Source organism: Anomaloglossus baeobatrachus, chromosome 1 (genome assembly GCF_048569485.1).
Source record: "Anomaloglossus baeobatrachus isolate aAnoBae1 chromosome 1, aAnoBae1.hap1, whole genome shotgun sequence".
NCBI classification, from domain to species: Eukaryota; Metazoa; Chordata; class Amphibia; order Anura; family Aromobatidae; genus Anomaloglossus; species Anomaloglossus baeobatrachus.
Window position 1 is genome coordinate 745,695,089 of NC_134353.1, and position 18,987 is coordinate 745,714,075.

At 47.8% G+C, this 18,987-nt stretch overlaps 1 protein-coding gene across 3 annotated transcripts in view; it reads right to left on the reverse strand.

Moving 5' to 3' along the window:
- Positions 1-1,015: 1,015 nt before the first annotated feature.
- Positions 1,016-18,987, reverse strand: part of BCL7A (BAF chromatin remodeling complex subunit BCL7A) — a 72,841-nt gene continuing 54,869 nt past the window's right edge. For all 3 annotated transcript variants that reach the window (XM_075323296.1, XM_075323315.1, XM_075323305.1), the window contains one exon: positions 1,016-3,031. In XM_075323296.1, coding sequence (XP_075179411.1) covers positions 2,957-3,031 — 75 coding nt within the window. In that variant the 3' untranslated portion in view covers positions 1,016-2,956. The remainder of the gene's footprint in view (positions 3,032-18,987) is intronic.

The window sequence follows — 18,987 nt, forward strand, 5'->3', positions numbered from 1 at the left end:
TTGACAACTCGGACGAGAACCATTTTATCCTATTATTGGAAAACCCCTTTAAAAAGGTTTTCTGTTGAAATGAATTTCAACAATTATAATGTAGTTTAAATTAGCTGTGTACAAAGAAAAAAAGTGATTAGCTTAATATGGTTCCCCTCCATGTTTTATTTTACTTTCGACACAGTATACGAGATAGATACACATTTTATTAATTCACTTGTGCAGAATGCCTTTAAAATTCCTTAAAACCACAGTAATTTAAGTGGATTTCATGGTAACTGTGCTTCAAAGACTTTTTTTTTATTATATTCCACTTCACGGATTAATACACCATTGAAGACTGCCATGGACATATTATTAGCCATTGTGAGTATTTCAGTGCTCAATCAGTAAACATACCTATACTATAACCCACATTGTGGACCTACTATAGCAAATAAAAAGAGCAGTAACACTCAATTCACCTTTGTGCTGGCTGAAGTGTAAGGCTATGTTCACACTAGAAAAATGATTTTTCTTAAGAAATTTCTTAAGAGTGCACCTGTGTTAAAAAACGCACCAAAAACGCACCTGCGTTTTTGCCGCGTTTTCGGTGCGTTTTTGGTGCGTTTTCGGTCCGTTTTTGGTGCGTTTTTACCGCTGGTTGCTCCCTGCGTTATTGTGCCAATTATCTATGGCAAAAAACGCAGTTAGCTGCAGAAAAGAAGTGACATGCTCATTCTTTTTCTTAAGAAAATCTACTGAAAGAATTTTCTTAAGAAAAAAACGCAGTGTGTGCACAGCTAATTTTTTTTGCCATAGGTTTTGCTGGGGAATGTCTGCAGAAAGGTTACAAGAATTTCTCAAGAAATTTCTGCAGCAAAAACGGACCCAAAACGCAGGTAAAAAACGCAGTGTGTGAACATAGCCTAATAGTTATTGTCTGTGGGCATGCATAGTGAGTAATGTACATTCTGAAATGTGTATACGTTCACGAACAACTTCGCACTAGTGATGCAAAACCACTGCAGTGAGTCAACGCATGGTAATTAGAAAATGTCCATTTTATTGTAAAGTTTTGAGGTATATTACCAATGATAACCATAACTCAACAGCTCCACAGGTTTCCGCAACAAACAAGTTCTGGTCAATGAATTAGAAAAAGGCAAAGTGATAATAAACTAGGATGGACAGTGTATCCATGCTCCACATAGACCAAGGTTTCCAGAATGTTTCAGTTTATGCAGGATAGAACAAATCTCGGGCCGACCAGCAGTCAGGCAGTGTCATTTCCAACATCTAACAGTTACATTTTATGGAAGATAATACAGTGTCAGATAGCATTCAGTGGTCAATTAATGAATCAATAGGAACACACAATCGCCATATGCATGATTCTTGAATAGGGAATGTAGGAGTTATTAAAAATTTACAACCATGAACAAAAATGGTTATCCAATTGTAGAAGTCCAGGTGAGACAGAATAGGCGTATATCAAGCCTTCGCGGTGGTGATGGGAAGTGTCTGGTCTTAGAATTTAAGCCATTTTCACTTATGGAACAAAGAACACAGAGAAACATATCTGATCAATACATACATCAAATATCCCTCAGCAGCTAAGGAGTCACATTTAAAATAAATATGCCCCCATTTAATAACATGAGAACCAAAAATAAAATCTGAATTTTCAAGATCAAGAATGTTTTTCATTAAATGGTTTATTAGCTAAAAAGTGAAAGTGACCGGCGGCATAAAATGTTGATCCACATAATAAGTTAAGCTTTCACTGTCTGGCGGCAAACCTTAAATTTATACACATTATTCGAGAGCTCTACCAATCATCGAGGAGGACTGCACTTTATCCAAAGTGTGATTTAAAAAATAAAAAAAGACAAGAACATTCTCCAGCTCCACCAATGGAACGTCCGTAGAAAACACTTGCACTTTTATACCAATAAAGCGAAGTGCTACAGTTCATGGAATGGCATAAGGACATTCACTACATTAAGTAGCAGCTAGAGAAAATATTACATTATCCACCCAATCTAGTCAGCTCTAGGGCCTAGCATTCGCTTTTTCTATAACTATTATATGATGTGAAGAAACACCATACTTATATGACCAACAGATAATAAAACGAGTTGCAGATTACATAAAAATACAAATACTGCTTTGACTAAACACTTGATCTTGGAAGAGTATTAAAAAAATAATTAAAAACAAATAAAATGATAGTAAAAACTAATTAAATGTGCTCTACAGCAAAATTCAGAAAGTAGGTTTAGCTGCCTGAAAATACAGAAAGCAGATGTTATAAGATCATGACAATACGTGTGCTACAAGATCGATGACAATAGAAGAAGTCAGGAAATGAAGACGCTGGAATGAACGGTTTAAAAAGGCATTCTAACAGTGAAAACACAGTGGGACATGATCACTCCACATGTGAAAATGGCTTGGAAGTTGTTAGTCTTCGTCTAATAGATTTATCCACTTTCACACAGTTCAGTTAAACAGTAAACAAAATAGGTCCAAAAGAAAAAAGAAAAGAAAAAAAAAAAAAAAGGCACAAAAACAAAACCAGAAAGTAAAATTTACATGGTGGCGTAAAACTGAACAGGTACCATCTTTAAATATTTTATATGTTAAATAGCAAATGGAAAAATATATATATACAGCAGCAACACAAATGTAAAAATGACTACAGAAAACAGTGCGTAGACCCTCCTGAGTGTTCACATCAACCACTTCAAAAGACTGTCATTGGTATTCTGATTCCTCACAGAAGTATTTCACTTTTCTCAAGTCCTGGCCTCTTATCCAGGTATTGTCAGATTTTTGCTTTGTAGGTTGAAAAAAGTAGAGTCCTATTCTCATCAAGGAGATAAAGATGTGTTTTAAGTAAGGTTGTCCTATTGTTGCAATAACCAATGTACCTTACAGTAAACAGACCCCAAATAAAATAAAGAGAAACCGTGTCGATAGTCTACATAGCTTCAGTGTTCTGTTGCGAACTGTCACCTTTAGCCTTTTTGCAAGGAGGGGCACCATCATCAGAATCCTGTATGGGAAGACAAGACAAGAGTTAGGCTGGGTTCACATAGCATTTGCCATTGCATTCAGTGGTTACATCTAGCTAACGTCCACAACCCCACAAAACGGGATTGTGCCACCGGGGCGGTTGACTATAATGATGCAGAATTACTGTGTGCAATGTTGCGCATCATTTTTGGCTAGTTAGGCAGGCAGCAAGATGTATTCTACTATGTCTTGCTGCCCGCCTCCAATAGACAGGCATACGGCTGAAAATGATGGACAACAAAGCACAGGGACTCTGTCTACATCATTACAGTCATTTTGTGGGGGGTTCAGATGCAAGCCCCAAGGAAGCCACTGAATGTAGTGGCAAATGCTATGTGAACCTAGCCTTAAGGTGCTTTTACAATGAATAATAATTGTGCATGAGTGTTCCTAATGAAGCAATTCCATGAACTTTTATTTCCCTAAACCAGTGTATGTACTGTAGAGTTAGTGTGTTAATATATTCCCCGGTATCCAGCGCTGTTCTGGACATCTTCTGAAGCAACAGCAATTCAGACTCTTTGGATGATACTGCACTTTGTGAGCCGGAAGTGTCTGTTACAATATAAGCCCATAGAGCCTCGTTCTGTCTATAGGCTTACGTTGCGTTGCGTTTTTTGTGTTTATTTAATGAGATTTCTGAAAATTAAAAACTGCTTTTTACAGTACCAGAAAAATCTACGAGGTGAGGTTACTGACTTTACTGAGGTCACCAGAGGTGGAGGGCCGTTGGAATCTCCTTGCTGTGACTGCAAGTAACCTGAGTGACGTCACCGCTGATTACACGGCTCATTCATTCACTGCCTGAAGCTCACAGTGGGCAGTCATGTTCTATGTCGCTTGCGGTGAGCTTCAGATGTAGCAGAGCTGGAATTGTCGTGGAACCTTGAGTCGTGTGGAGAACGTCGGACCTGCAGGGGTGTTTTGGGGGTTAATAAAGTGTTGAAAGCGGGGGTTTTTGTATTTTATTTCAAATAAAGGATTATTTTCAGTGTTTGTGTTTATTTACTTTCACTTACAGATTAGTAAAGTGGGGGGTCTCATAGACCCTCCCCATCACTAATCCAGGGCTTAGTGGCACCTATGAGCTACGATTAACCCCTTATTACTCCAATTGCCATTGCACCAGGGCAATCTGGAACACCCGGGTAATGTTCCGGGACGGTCGCATCTAATGGATGCAGCAACCTTGGGGGGCTGCAGGCTGCTACTTTAAGGCTGGGGGGCCCCAATAAGCACAAGTCTTCCCAAGCTGAGAATACTAGCCCCCAGCGGTCAGGCTTTATCATGGCTGGGTATTAAAATTGGAGGGGGGGGTAGGGGTCACGCGTGTTTTTCTTTCTTTTTTTTTTTTAAATAAAATTAAAAAAAAAAAAAAAAAAACAAAACTGCATGCGGCTCCTCTTATTTTGCTTTACAGCCAAGATAAGCGCATGGCTAGGGGCTGCAGCCTCTATCTGTATGCTTTATCTGTGCTGGGTATCATAATATGGGGAGACCCTATGCCAATTTTTTTTATTTTTACTGTACGATAGATCTGCAGACTGGGTCTGTGATTGGAAGCATCAGACACGCTGTCACTCAGCGTAGGGGGCACGTCTGACTGCAACCAGATACCGGTGGGCGTGGAAAGCAGTGCATATGCAATGATGGGAATAAGCTCCCCCAGAAGTGAATGAGCGACTGCGGGAGCAGTTACAGCCATGCCGGAAACTCACACCTCAATTTTCAGGCGTAATAGAGGAAGAGAACAGAAAAAGGCTGAGTTCTTAAAAAGCTGCTCCCAAGTCAGTTATATATTCTGCTTGTAATAGGCTATATGCGCACGCTGCAGTTTTTTTCTGCAGACAAACTGCAACCAAAACTGCACCTTGTCACAGGCAGCCTGAAATTGTAAACAAAAACACCCAAAAATGTTAGTAATGTAGGTGCGTTTTTGTTAATGCATTTTTTTTTTTTAAAAGGAGAAACAAAATATGATAGGATAGGATAATGGATAGCTAGAATAGAGATAGAACGCACATAAGGATGGATAGAAAGAAAGAACATATAGAATAGATAGAAAGAAATAACTGAATAGCTCAATAGAGGGATAACTAGCTTGGCCAGCTTTTTGCTTTTTATTTTTTGGGGGTAAAAATAATGAAGTTTGGTCCTTCCCCATTTTTCATATGCAGCACATGAACAGCAGCAGTCCGATGTGCCTTGGCTTGTTATGAAGAATTGAGGTTATGTTTTTTTTTTTTAAATGACGTGGGGTCCTCCCCATTTTTCTAAAACCAGCCAAGGTACAGCAGACAACTGGGGGCTGATATTAGGGTGGGAAAGGCCATAGTTATTTGGCCCTTTTAAGCCTAACAATAGCAGCCCACAGCCGCCCCAGAAGTGGAACATCCATGAGATGCGCCAATTCTCGTGCTGGACCAAGCTATTCCCGTTGCCCTGGTGCGATGGCAATCGGGGTAATAAGGCATTAATAGCAGCCCATAGCTGCCACTAAATCCTAGATTAGTGAGGTCAGTCGTCTATGAGACTCCGTCCCCATCACTAATCTCTAAGTGAAAGTAAACACGAACCTCTTTCAACACTTTATTAACCCTCAAACACCCCTGGAGGTCCGACGTAATCCACACAAGGTCCCACGGTGATTCAGCTCTTCTACATCCCTTTCCTGTCACAGCAAGCGCCATAAAACATGACTGCTAGTTGTGAGTGCAGACAGAGCCTCCCAATCAGAATGAACTTTGTTGAACCCCCGACGTCACAGCTGCGGGTCTCGCAGTAAGAGCGTGTCGTGGCAATGACGTCACAGGTTCACCGCTGTGAGGTTCAGGTCGTGACTGAAGTGAGTCGCGCTATCAGCGGTGACGTCACTCAGGCGAGTCCTTCACCTGTGGCTTACTTCAGTCGTGGCCTGATTTGGAGGTGGAGGACTCCAGCTGTGACCTGAAATCCCGAGTGACTGCACCGCTGATTGATGTAAGCTACGCAGTCACTCGGGTGATTTGCTGTGACAGGTGGAGGACTCCAGTTGTGGCTAACCTGAGTGACGTCACCACTGATAGCGCGACACACTTCAGTTGCTGCATGGAGCTCACAGAGGGCAGTCTTGTTCTATGGCGCTCGCTGTGAGCATCAGATGTAGCAGTGCTGGAAGAGTCGTGAGACCTCGTGTGGATTACGTCGGACCTGGAGCGGTGTTTGACAGGTTAATGAAGTGTTGAAAGAGGGTGCGTTTTTGTCGTAATTTCAAATAAAGGATTTTTTGGGTGTTTGTGTTTATGTACTTTCACTTACAGATTAATGATGGGGGGAGGTTTTTTTGGGGATTTTTGGAGTGTATCAGACGACTGCCATGACTAATCTAGGACTTCGTGGCAATTACAGGCTGTTATTAACGCTTTATTACCCAGATTGCCACAGCACCAGAGCAATTGGGATAAGCCATCTAATAATTGCGGCAATTCCAAAAGGCTGCTGGCTGATATTTTTAGGCTGGGGGCTCCCAATAATGTGGGTCTCCCCAGCAAGAAAATATCAGCCCTCAGCTGTGAGGCTTTATCTTCGCTGGGTATCAAAATTGGGAGGGGACCGCATGTAGTTTTTTTTTTTAATTATTTATTAATTGTACTGTACGATATAAATCCGCCCACCGGCGGCTGTGATTGGTTGCAGTCAGACAGCTGTCAGTCAGCATGGGGCGCGTCTGACTGCAACCAATCAGACGGGGGAAGCATTGAATATGTTTGAGCCTAACGAGTGGGTTCTGTAGATGCGAAGAATACGGCACACAAATAAAGTTGATTCCAGAGATGATATTTCGTTTGAAAATATTTTTATTATTCTATTCTTGTGGGAATATAAAAAAAAGCATGCGAAAATAAGTCCAACGTATCGACCAAAACCATCGGTCTTTTTCAAGGACTCAAGGCGTTGTAGTATAGCGCGTATCGCGTAGAATGATCACTCGCATATATCTAATACACATCACTCTTATAGAGCCTTAATACCCTCACATAAATGGTAGGATGACAATCGTCCTCTTATCTAACTTGTTTGGATGCCAGAGGGTGAAACTATCGGAGTATGGTCCTGAGTATGGTCATGTGCCTGTTCCTCGTGGTCGCAGTGTCAAGAGGTGCCTGTAAGTTTTTTTGATATCCCCACAAGAATAGAATAATAAAAATATTTTCAAACGAAATATCATCTCTGGAATCAACTTTATTTGTGTGCCGGATTCTTTGCATCTACTGGACTTATATTTTCCGAGCACCTTAATTTTTTTCCTCCCCCTTCAGTTGAGCCAGGCCTTTTTGACTTTAACGAGTGGGTTCTGTGAATTATAACGGGGCCAATGAGCGATAGGGAAGAAGAATGATAGACCGCGAGAGCAGTGTGACAGCCACCTCGCGCCGGTGAGTATGCAGCGCTTGGAGACACAGACAGACAGACAGACAGACAGACAGACAGACAGACAGACAGACAGACAGACAGACAGACAGACAGACAGACAGACAGACAGACAGACACCACTCCAGCATTGAGTTTGTCATTCTGGAACGAAGTTGGTGAGCTGAGTTTTTGATGACAAAACCACAGGAAAAACGTACACAAACAATTTGTAACAATGTGTTTTTTCTTGCGTTTTCATGACAAATGTTGACAAAAAAGCGAGAATGAACATGCTGCTGCTTTGTCACAAAATTTTGTCAAAAAAACATGCTGACAAAGAAGGGAATTTTGTATACTTACCGTAAATTCCTTTTCTTCTAGCTCCAATTGGGAGACCCAGACAATTGGGTGTATAGCTACTGCCTCCGGAGGCCACACAAAGTATTACACTCAAAAGTGTAAGGCCCCTCCCCTTCTGGCTATACACCCCCAGTGGGATCACTGGCTCACCAGTTTAGTGCAAAAGCAAGAAGGAGGAAAGCCAATAACTGGTTTAAAGACCAATTCAATCCGAAGAAACATCGGAGAACTGCAACCATTCACATGAACAACATGTGTACCGAAAAAACCCCTAAGAAAACAGGGCGGGCGCTGGGTCTCCCAATTGGAGCTAGAAGAAAAGGAATTTACGGTAAGTATACAAAATTCCCTTCTTCTTTGTCGCTCCATTGGGAGACCCAGACAATTGGGATGTCCAAAAGCAATCCCTGGGTGGGTAAAATAATACCTCGTAATAGAGCCGTAAAACGGCCCCTTTCTACAGGTGGGCAACCGCCGCCTGAAGGACTTGTCTACCTAGGCTGGCGTCTGCCGAAGCGTAGGTATGCACCTGATAATGCTTGGTAAAAGTGTGCAGACTCGACCAGGTAGGTGCCTGGCACACCTGCTGAGCCGTAGCCTGGTGCCGTAATGCCCAGGACTCACCCACGGCTCTGGTAGAATGGGCATTCAGCCCTGAGGGAACCGGGAGCCTAGCAGAACGGTAGGTTTCAAGAATTGGTTCCTTGAGCCACCGAGTCAGGGTGGATCTGGAAGCTTGCGACCCCTTACGCTGACCAGCGACAAGGACAAAGAGTGCATTCGGGCGGCACAGGAGCGCCGTGCGGGAATGTAGATCCTGAGTGCTCTCACCAGATCCAACAGATGCAAATCCTTTTCAAATTGATGGACTGGATGAGGACACAAAGAAGGTAAGGTGATATCTTGATTGAGATGAAAGTGGGATACCACCTTAGGGAGAAAGTCCGTAATCGGACGCCGAACCCCCTTGTCCTGGTGAAGACCAGGAATGGAGATTTGCATGACAGCGCTGCTAGCTCGGACACTCTCTGAAGAGACGTGACCGCTACTAGAAAGGCCACTTTCTGTGAAATACGGAAAGGGAAACAACTTTCAAAAGCTCGAAAGGCGGCTTCAAGAGAGTCATTAGAACCTTGTTCAGACTCCAGAGCTCTAATGGCCGCTTGTATGGAGTGATGAGAAGACAAACTCCCTGCAGGAACGTGCATACCTGCGGAAGTCGGCTAGGCGTTTCTGAAAAAATACAGATAGCGCTGAGACTTGTCCTTTAAGGGAGCTGAGCGACCAACTATTTTCCAACCAAGATGATAGGAAGGAAGGAAAAAAAAAAAAAAAAGGCGATGCAAATGGCCAGGGAGAAACTCCTTGAGCAGAGCACCAAGATAAGAATATCTTCCACGATCTGTGGTAGATCTTGGCGGACGTTGGCTTCTTGGCCTGCGTCATGGTGACAACCACTCCTGAGATAATCCTGAAGACGCTAGGATCCAGGACTCAATGGCTACACCGTCATGTTCAGGGCCGCAGAGTTCAGATGGAAAAAAGGGCCCTTGAAACAGCAAGTCTGGTCGGTCTGGTAGTGGCCACGGTTGGCCTACCGTGAGGTACCACAGATCCGGGAACCCCGACCTCCTCGGCCAATCTGCGACCAATGTTGAACTGAGGCGTCCGCCGCCAGAGCTCGATGATCGTGAGACTGTGCTATGAAGCCGGAACAAAGTTGTTGTGCCGTGACGTCCGGCATCCCGCAGCGGCGACAGATCTCCTGAAACCCGTCCGGGTGAAGAAACCAGTCCCCTGCGTCCATACCCTGGCGACTGAGGAAGTCTGCTTCCTAGTTTACCACGCCTGGGATGTGAACTGCGGATATGGTGGATGCCGTGTCTTCTACCCACGTTAGAATCCGCCGGACTTCCTGGAAGGCTTGCCGGCTGCGTGTTCTTCCGTGGTGGTTGATGTATGCCACCGCTGTGGAGATATCCGACTGAATTCGGATGTGCTTGCTTTTCAGCCACTGCTGGAAGGCTTGTAGGACAAGATACACTGCTCTGATTTCCAGAACATTGAGCTGAAGGGTGGACTCTTGCTGAATCCACGTACCTTGAGCCCTGTGGCGGAGAAAAAACTGCTCCCCACTCTGATAGACTCGTGCCTGTCGTAACTACCGCCCAGGATGGGGGTAGGAAGGACCTTTTTTCTGACCATGAGGTGGGAAGAAGCCACCACCGTAGAGATTCTTTGGCCGCCTGAGAAGGGGAGACGTCTCTGTCGATGGGCGTCGACTTCCCGTCTCATCGGCGGGGAATGTCCCATTGTAGTGGACGCAGATGAAACTGCGCGAAAGGGACTGCCGCCATTGCTACCATCTTACGTGAGAAGTGCATGAGGCGTCTCAATGTGTGCGACTGATCCTAAGGAGAGATTGCAGCCTTGTCTGTAGTGAACGCTGTTTGTCTAGCGGAAGCTTCACTATCGCTGAGAGAGTATGAAACTCCATGCCTAGATATGTTAGTGATTGGCCCGGGGTCGGATCTGACTTTGAAAAGTTGATGATCCACCCGAAACTCTGGAGAGTCTCCAGCGCAACGTTCGGCTGTGTTGGCATGTTCCTTAAGAGGGTGCCTTGACAAGTAGATCTCCCAAACACGGGATCACAGAGTGACCTTGAGATTGCAGGACTGGTACTACTGCTGGCATGACCTTAGCGAAGACCCGTGGGGCTATCGCCAGCCAGAAGGCAGGGTTACGAACTGAAGGTGTTCGCGTCTTATAACAAAGCGTAGAAACGCTGGAGCTCTGGATCAATCGGCACGTGGGGATAAGCATCCTTGACGTCTATCGATGTTAGGAAATTTCCTTGAAACATTGAGGCGATGACGGAGCGGGGGATTACATCCGGAACCGCCTGGTGTTCACGAGCTGGTTGAGCCGTGTTAGGTCCAGAACGGGACGGAAATACTCGTCCTTTCTTGGCATCGCAAATAATTCGGAGTAAAAACCGTGACCTTGTTCCTGAAGAGGAACGGGGGTCACCACTCGTTGTGCCTTTAGAGTGCCCACCGCCTGCAGAAGAGCGTCGGCTCGGTCGGAAGGTGGAGAAGTTCTGAAGAATTGAGTTGGAGGAAGAGAACTGAACTCTATCCTGTACCCGTGAGACAGAATGTCTCTCACCCAACGGTCTTTGACCTGAGACAGCTAAATATCGCCAAGGCGGGAGAGCCTGCTACCGACCGAGGATGCGGAGAGAGGAGGCCGCAAGTCATGAGGAAGCCTCTTGGAAGTAGGTTTTCAGGCTGTCTTTTTTGGGCGTGACTGAGCCCGCCAAGAAACTGAGCTCCTCTGATCCTTTTGAGTCCTCTTTGGACGAGGAGAAATGGGACCTGCCCGAGCCTTGAAAAAACCGAAGACCCCGACTGTCCCTTGGTATGTTGGGGTTTGTTTTGTCTGGGCTGAGGTAAGGAAGAATCCTTACTCTTGAACTGTTTAATGATTACATCTCACGCACACTAAACAGTCGGTCAGCAGAACAAGGCAAACTGGTTAAGCCCTTTTTTGGAAGCAGAATCTGCCTTCCCTTCAGTTAACACCCAGGCCCTGCGTAAAACCACGGAGTGAGCGGACGCCACTGCCGTACGGGTCGTAGAGTCCAGGACAGCATTAATCGCCTAAGACGCAAATGCAGACATTTGAGCGGTTAAGGATGACACTTGCGGAACAGATGTACGTGTGACCGTGTCCATCTGTGTAAGACAAGCTGAAGTAGCTTGGGGGTGCCTCTACGGCTGCTGGAGCTAACAGCGCGCCGATAGCGTCATAGATGGATTTCGACCAGAGATCCCTCTGTCAGTCAGTGGCATCTTTAAGTGCAGCCCCATCTTCCACTGCAACTATGGATCTAGCTGCAAGCTGGAGATTGGAGGATGCCCCTTGGGACACTGGGTCCAGCCATTGCCCACGTCAGGGGGTAGGGATAACGTGTATCCTCAGCCGTTTGGGGAAGCGCTTAACTGGATAAGCGTGGTGTTCCTGGACTGCCTGTGTAAAGTCAGGGTGGTCAAGGAAAGTATTTAATTTACGCTTGGGATACGTGAATGGAATTTCTCCTGCTATGAAGCTGACTCCTCCACTGGAGGAGCTGGGGGAGAAATAACTAACATTCTATTGATGGACGCTATGAGATTATTGACTATGGCGTCACCATCAAGTGTATCCAGATTGAGAGCGGTCTCAGGATTAGATCTTGAGCAGCTATCTCCGCCACATCACACAGAGAGTCCGCTTGCTGGGACCCTGACTAGTGTGATGAAGTCGATGGCCGCTCATAGTGAGCCTCTCAGACTATCTGGGACTGTCGTCCGTGTCAGAGCCATCACTCTGGGAAGCACATGACCCCTCGGAGCTCAAAGTTGTTCCCACTGAGGGGGACCATGGATAATGTGAACAGTGGCCATGGATTTGAGAGACTTGTCTGGACTGCAAGGCTTCTAGTATCATAGCCATAGTCTCAGAAAATCTGTCAGTAAATACTGCAGGCACCGTCCCCATGTCCTGGACGGTTAGCAGAGACTCCGTAGTATACAATGGGGGTCTCTGTACACTGCCGGCCATATAGCCGTACATGCTGTACCGGCTGCATAGAAAACATGTGCTTCTGCACCTCTGTTTTACACAGACAATATGCTGTTATGTCCTCCGCACAATCAAGGAGGGTATATACAAAAATGCAGCTGAACAGTGCAATGCATAGTGAATAAACATATATGTATATGTGCACTTCGGCACTAGTGGAGTCAGCCCCACAGGTGCTGCTTAACGCCTGGTCACAGCGGTTGTGTGACTATCCGAATCCCTGCCAGGGATTCCTAAACTTGTCTCTTCTGTCGCTACAGAAAACACTGACAAGAATGGCTGCCGGCGTCCTGTGCAGAGGAAGAAGCCGTGGGCGTGCCTGAGAAAGTGCGGGAATCCGGCTTCACAGTGTACACAGTGAGAGGGGTGGAGTATGCAAAGCATACTCCAGCTCTCAGCGCTGCCGGATTCACCGTGCATCCAGTGAGAGGGTTGGAGTATGCAAAGCATACTCCAGCTCTCAGCGCTGCCGTGCTGTGCAGCGTTACGCCCCTACCCTGACTGGCAGGTCTGTGGGCGGAAACGAAGTGAGACTAGGCCGCGCAAGCCGGGGACTCGAGTGATAAGCGCGGCCGGCATATAAGCCTTGGTCGGCGCGGAAGTCCCCGGCGCACTACAAGTCCCAGCCGCGCCCGAAATAAAAATGGCAACGGCGGTTAGCGCGGTAGTCCCCTAATACACTAACACACCCAGCAAGCTGTAGTGTGCGATGGCACTAGTGCGGGCAGCGCCGCCGTCCCTGGCGCACTAACACACCCAGCAATGCTGCCGTGTGTCCGTGCGCGGTCCCCACAGGGACACAGAGTACCTTAACGTAGCAGGGCCATGTCCCTGAGGATACTCCGCTCCATGTCCAGCAGATTCCCAGGAGCTGTGGATGGAGCACGGCCTCAGTGCCTGGAGGCCGGTAAGATCCCACTTCACCCAGAGCCGAAAGGGGATGGGGAAGGAAAGCAGCATGTGGGCTCCAGCCTCTGTACCCGCAATGGGTACCTCAACCTTAACAAACACCCGACAAGAGTGGGGTGAGAAGGGAGCATGCTGGGGGCCCTTTAGTATGGGCCCTCTTTTCTTCCATCCGATATAGTCAGCAGCTACTGCTGACTAAACAGTGGAGCTATGCGTGGATGTCTGACCTCCTTCGCACAAAGCACAAAACTGGTGAGCCAGTGATCCCACTGGGGGTGTATAGCCAGAAGGGGAGGGGCCTTACACTTTTGAGTGTAATACTTTGTGTGGCCTCCGGAGGCAGTAGCTATACACCCAATTGTCTGGGTCTCCCAATGGAGCGACAAAGAAAACTGCAACGTGCAAACATCAAATCTGACTTCTCATAGACTTTGCTGGGAAGTCAAATGTCAGAAAGTTTTAACAACAAAACTGCATCAAAGAAGGGAATTTTGTTTACTTACCGTAAATTCCTTTTCTTCTAGCTCCAATTGGGAGACCCAGACAATTGGGTGTATATCTTATGCCTCCGGAGGCCACACAAAGTATTACACTTAAAAGTGTAAAGCCCCTCCCCTTATGCCTATACACCCCCCGTGCATCACGGGCTCCTCAGTTTTGGTGCAAAAGCAAGAAGGAGGAAAAATTATAAATTAGTTTAAAGTAAATTCAATCCGAAGGAATATCGGAGAACTGAAACCATTCAACATGAACAACATGTGTACACAAAGAACAACAGCCCGAAGGGAACAGGGGCGGGTGCTGGGTCTCCCAATTGGAGCTAGAAGAAAAGGAATTTACGGTAAGTAAACAAAATTCCCTTCTTCTTTGTCGCTCCATTAGGAGACCCAGACAATTGGGACGTCCAAAAGCAGTCCCTGGGTGGGTAAATAATACCTCATAATAGAGCCGTAAAACGGCTCCGTCCTACAGGTGGGCAACCGCCGCCTGAAGGACTCGCCTACCTAGGCTGGCATCTGCCGAAGCATAGGTATGCACCTGATAGTGCTTCGTGAAAGTGTGCAGGCTCGACCAGGTAGCCGCCTGACACACCTGCTGAGCCGTAGCCTGGTGCCGCAAAGCCCAGGACGCACCCACGGCCCTGGTAGAATGGGCCTTCAGCCCTGAGGGAACCGGAAGCCCCGAAGATCGATAAGCTTCGAGAATTGGTTCCTTGATCCACCGAGCCAGTGTTGATTTGGAAGCTTGTGACCCTTTACGCTGGCCAGCGACAAGGACAAAGAGTGCATCCGAGCGGCGCAGGGGCGCCGTACGAGAAATGTAGAATCTGAGTGCTCTCACCAGATCTAACAAGTGCAAATCCTTTTCACATTGGTGAACTGGATGAGGACAAAAAGAGGGTAAGGAGATATCCTGATTGAGATGAAAGGGGGATACCACCTTAGGGAGAAATTCCGGAACCGGACGCAGAACCACCTTGTCCTGGTGAAACACCAGGAAAGGGGCTTTGCATGACAGCGCTGCTAGCTCAGACACTCTCCGAAGTGAAGTGACTGCTACTAGGAAGACCACTTTCTGCGAAAGGCGTGAAAGAGAAATATCCCTCATTGGCTCGAACGGTGGTTTCTGAAGAGCCATCAGCACCCTGTTCAGATCCCAGGGTTCTAACGGACGCTTGTAAGGAGGGACGATGTGACAAACCCCCTGCAGGAACGTGCGTACCTGTGGAAGTCTGGCTAGGCGCTTCTGAAAAAAGACAGAGAGCGCAGAGACTTGTCCCTTAAGGGAGCCGAGCGACAAACCCTTTTCCAATCCAGATTGAAGGAAGGACAGAAAAGTGGGCAAGGCAAATGGCCAGGGAGAAAAACCCTGATCAGAGCACCAAGATGAAGGGAATTTTGTTACTTACCGTAAATTCCTTTTCTTCTAGCTCCTATTGGGAGACCCAGACGATTGGGTGTATAGCACTGCCTCCGGAGGCCACACAAAGCATTACACTAAAAAGTGTAAGGCCCCTCCCCTTCTGGCTATACACCCCCAGTGGGATCACTGGCTCACCAGTTTTAGTGCAAAAGCAAGAAGGAGGAAAGCCAATAACTGGTTTAAACAAATTCACTCCGAAGTAACGTCGGAGAACTGAAAACCGTTCAACATGAACAACATGTGTACCCGAAAAACAACCAAAAATCCCGAAGGACAACAGGGCGGGTGCTAGGTCTCCCAATAGGAGCTAGAAGAAAAGGAATTTACGGTAAGTAACAAAATTCCCTTCTTCTTCGGCGCTCCATTGGGAGACCCAGACGATTGGGACGTCCAAAAGCTGTCCCTGGGTGGGTAAAGAAATACCTCATGTTAGAGCTGCAAAGACAGCCCTCTCCTACGGGGAGGCAATTGCCGCCTGCAGGACTCTTCTACCTAGGCTGGCGTCCGCCGAAGCATAGGTATGCACCTGATAATGTTTGGTGAAAGTGTGCAGACTCGACCAGGTAGCTGCCTGGCACACCTGTTGAGCCGTAGCCTGGTGTCGTAACGCCCAGGACGCACCCACGGCTCTGGTAGAATGGGCCTTCAGCCCTGCTGGAACCGGAAGCCCAGCAGAACGGTAGGCTTCAAGAATTGGTTCTTTAATCCATCGAGCCAGGGTGGCCTTGGAAGCCTGCGACCCTTTGCGCTTACCAGCGACAAGGACAAAGAGTGCATCCGAGCGGCGCAGGGGCGCCGTGCGGGAAATGTAGATTCTGAGTGCTCTCACCAGATCCAACAAATGTAGATCCTTTTCATACCGATGCACTGCATGCGGATAAAAGGAAGGCAAGGAGATATCCTGATTAAGGTGAAAAGAGGACACCACCTTAGGGAGAAACTCCTGAATGGGGCGCAGCACTACCTTGTCCTGGTGGAACACAAGGAAAGGAGCTTTGCATGACAGCGCTGCTAGTTCAGACACTCTCCGAAGATACGTGACCGCTACCAGAAAGGCCACTTTCTGTGAGAGTCGAGAAAGTGACACATCCCTCAGGGGCTCGAAAGGCGGCTTCTGGAGAGCAACAAGGACCTTGTTTAGATCCCACGGATCTAACGGCCGCCTGTACGGAGGTACGATATGACACACCCCCTGCAGGAACGTGCGCACCTGAGAAAGTCGCGCTAGACGCTTCTGAAAAAACACGGATAGTGCCGAGACTTGCCCTTTAAGGGAGCCGAGCGACAAGCCCTTTTCCAACCCAGATTGCAGGAAGGAAAGAAAAACAGGTAACGCGAATGGCCAGGGGGATACTCCTTGTGCAGAGCACCAGGATAAGAAAATCTTCCACGTTCTGTGGTAGATCTTAGCAGAAGTGGACTTCCTAGCCTGTCTCATGGTGGCCACGACCCCTTGGGGTAATCCTGAAGACGCTAGGATCCAGGACTCAATGGCCACACAGTCAGGTTCAGGGCCGCAGAATTCCGATGGAAAAACGTCCCTTGGGACAGTAAGTCTGGACGGTCTGGTAGTGCCCACGGTTGGCCGACCGTGAGATGCCACAGATCCGGGTACCACGACCTCCTCGGCCAGTCTGGGGCGTCGAGTATGACGCGGCCGCAATCGGATCTGATCTTGCGTAACACTCTGGGCAAGAGTGCCAGAGGTGGAAACACATAAGGGAGTCGGAACTGCGACCAATCTTGCACTAAGGCGTCTGCCGCCAGAGCTCTTTGATCGCGAGACCGCGCTATGAAGGTCGGGACCTTGTTGTTGTGCCGAGACGCCATTAGGTCGACGTCCGGCACCCCCCAGCGGCGGCAGATTTCCTGAAACACGTCCGGGTGAAGGGACCATTCCCCTGCGTCCATGCCCTGGCGACTGAGGAAGTCTGCTTCCCAGTTTTCTACGCCCGGGATGTGAACTGCTGATATGGTGGATGCTCTTTCCTCCACCCACATCAGAATCCGCCTGACTTCCTGGAAGGCTTGCCGACTGCGTGTCCCTCCTTGGTGGTTGATGTATGCCACCGCTGTGGAGTTGTCCGACTGAATTCGGATCTGCTTTCCTTCCAGCCACTGCTGGAAGGCTAATAGGGCAAGATACACTGCCCTGATTTCCAGAACATTGATCTGAAGGGTGGACTCCTGCTGAGTCCACGTCCCTTGAGCCCTGTGGTGGAGAAAAACTGCTCCCCACCCTGACAGACTCGCGTCTGTCGTGACCACTGCCCAGGATGGGGGCAGGAATGATCTTCCCTGTGATAATGAGGTGGGAAGAAGCCACCATTGCAGAGAGTCCTTGGCCGTCTGAGAAAGGGAGACTTTCCTGTCTAGGGAAGTTGTCTTCCCGTCCCATTGGCGGAGAATGTCCCATTGAAGTGGGCGCAGATGAAACTGCGCGAACGGGACTGCCTCCATTGCTGCCACCATCTTCCCTAGGAAGTGCATGAGGCGCCTTAAGGGGTACGACTGACTCTGAAGGAGAGACTGCACCCCTGTCTGTAGTGACCGCTGCTTGTCCAGCGGAAGCTTCACTATCGCTGAGAGAGTATGAAACTCCATGCCAAGATACGTTAGTGATTGAGTCGGTGCTAGGTTGGACTTTGAAAAGTTGATGATCCACCCGAAAGTCTGGAGAGTCTCCAGCGCAACATTCAGGCTGTGTTGGCATGCCTCTTGAGAGGGTGCTTTGACAAGTAGATCGTCTAAGTAAGGGATCACCGAATGTCCCTGAGAATGCAAGACTGCTACCACTGCCGCCATGACCTTGGTAAAAACCCGTGGGGCTGTCGCCAGACCAAATGGCAGAGCTACGAACTGGAGATGGTCGTCTCCTATCACGAAACGTAGAAAACGTTGGTGCTCTGTAGCAATCGGCACGTGGAGATAAGCATCCTTGATGTCTATTGATGCAAGGAAATCTCCTTGAGACATTGAGGCAATGACGGAGCGGAGGGATTCCATCCGGAACCGCCTGGCGTTCACATGCTTGTTGAGCAGCTTTAGGTCCAGAACAGGACGAAACGAGCCGTCCTTTTTTGGAACCACAAAGAGATTGGAGTAAAAACCTTGCCCTTGTTCCTGCAGAGGAACAGGGATCACCACTCCTTCTGCTTTTAGTGAGCACACCGCTTGCAGAAGGGCATCTGCTCGGTCGGGATGTGGGGAGGTTCTGAAGAACCGAGGCGGAGGACGAGAACTGAATTCTATCCTGTACCCGTGAGACAAAATGTCTATTACCCACCGGTCTTTGACCTGTGGCAGCCAAATGTCGCAAAAGCGGGAGAGCCTGCCACCGACCGAGGATGCGGAGGGATGAGGCCGAAAGTCATGAGGCAGCCGCCTTGGAAGCGGTTCCTCCGGTTGCTTTCTTGGGGCGTGAATGAGCCCGCCAGGAATCTGAGCTCCTTTGCTCCTTCTGAGTCCCTTTGGACGAGGAGAATTGGGTCTTGCCGGAGCCTCGAAAGGACCGAAACCTCGACTGCCACTTCCTCTGTTGAGGTTTGCTTGATCTGGGCTGGGGTAAGGAGGAGTCCTTACCCTTGGATTGCTTAATGATTTCAGCCAATTGTTCACCAAACAGTCTATCTACAGATAGTGGCAAGCTGGTTAAACATTTTTTGGAAGCAGAATCCGCTTTCCATTCTTTTAACCACAAGGCTCTGCGCAAGACAACAGAGT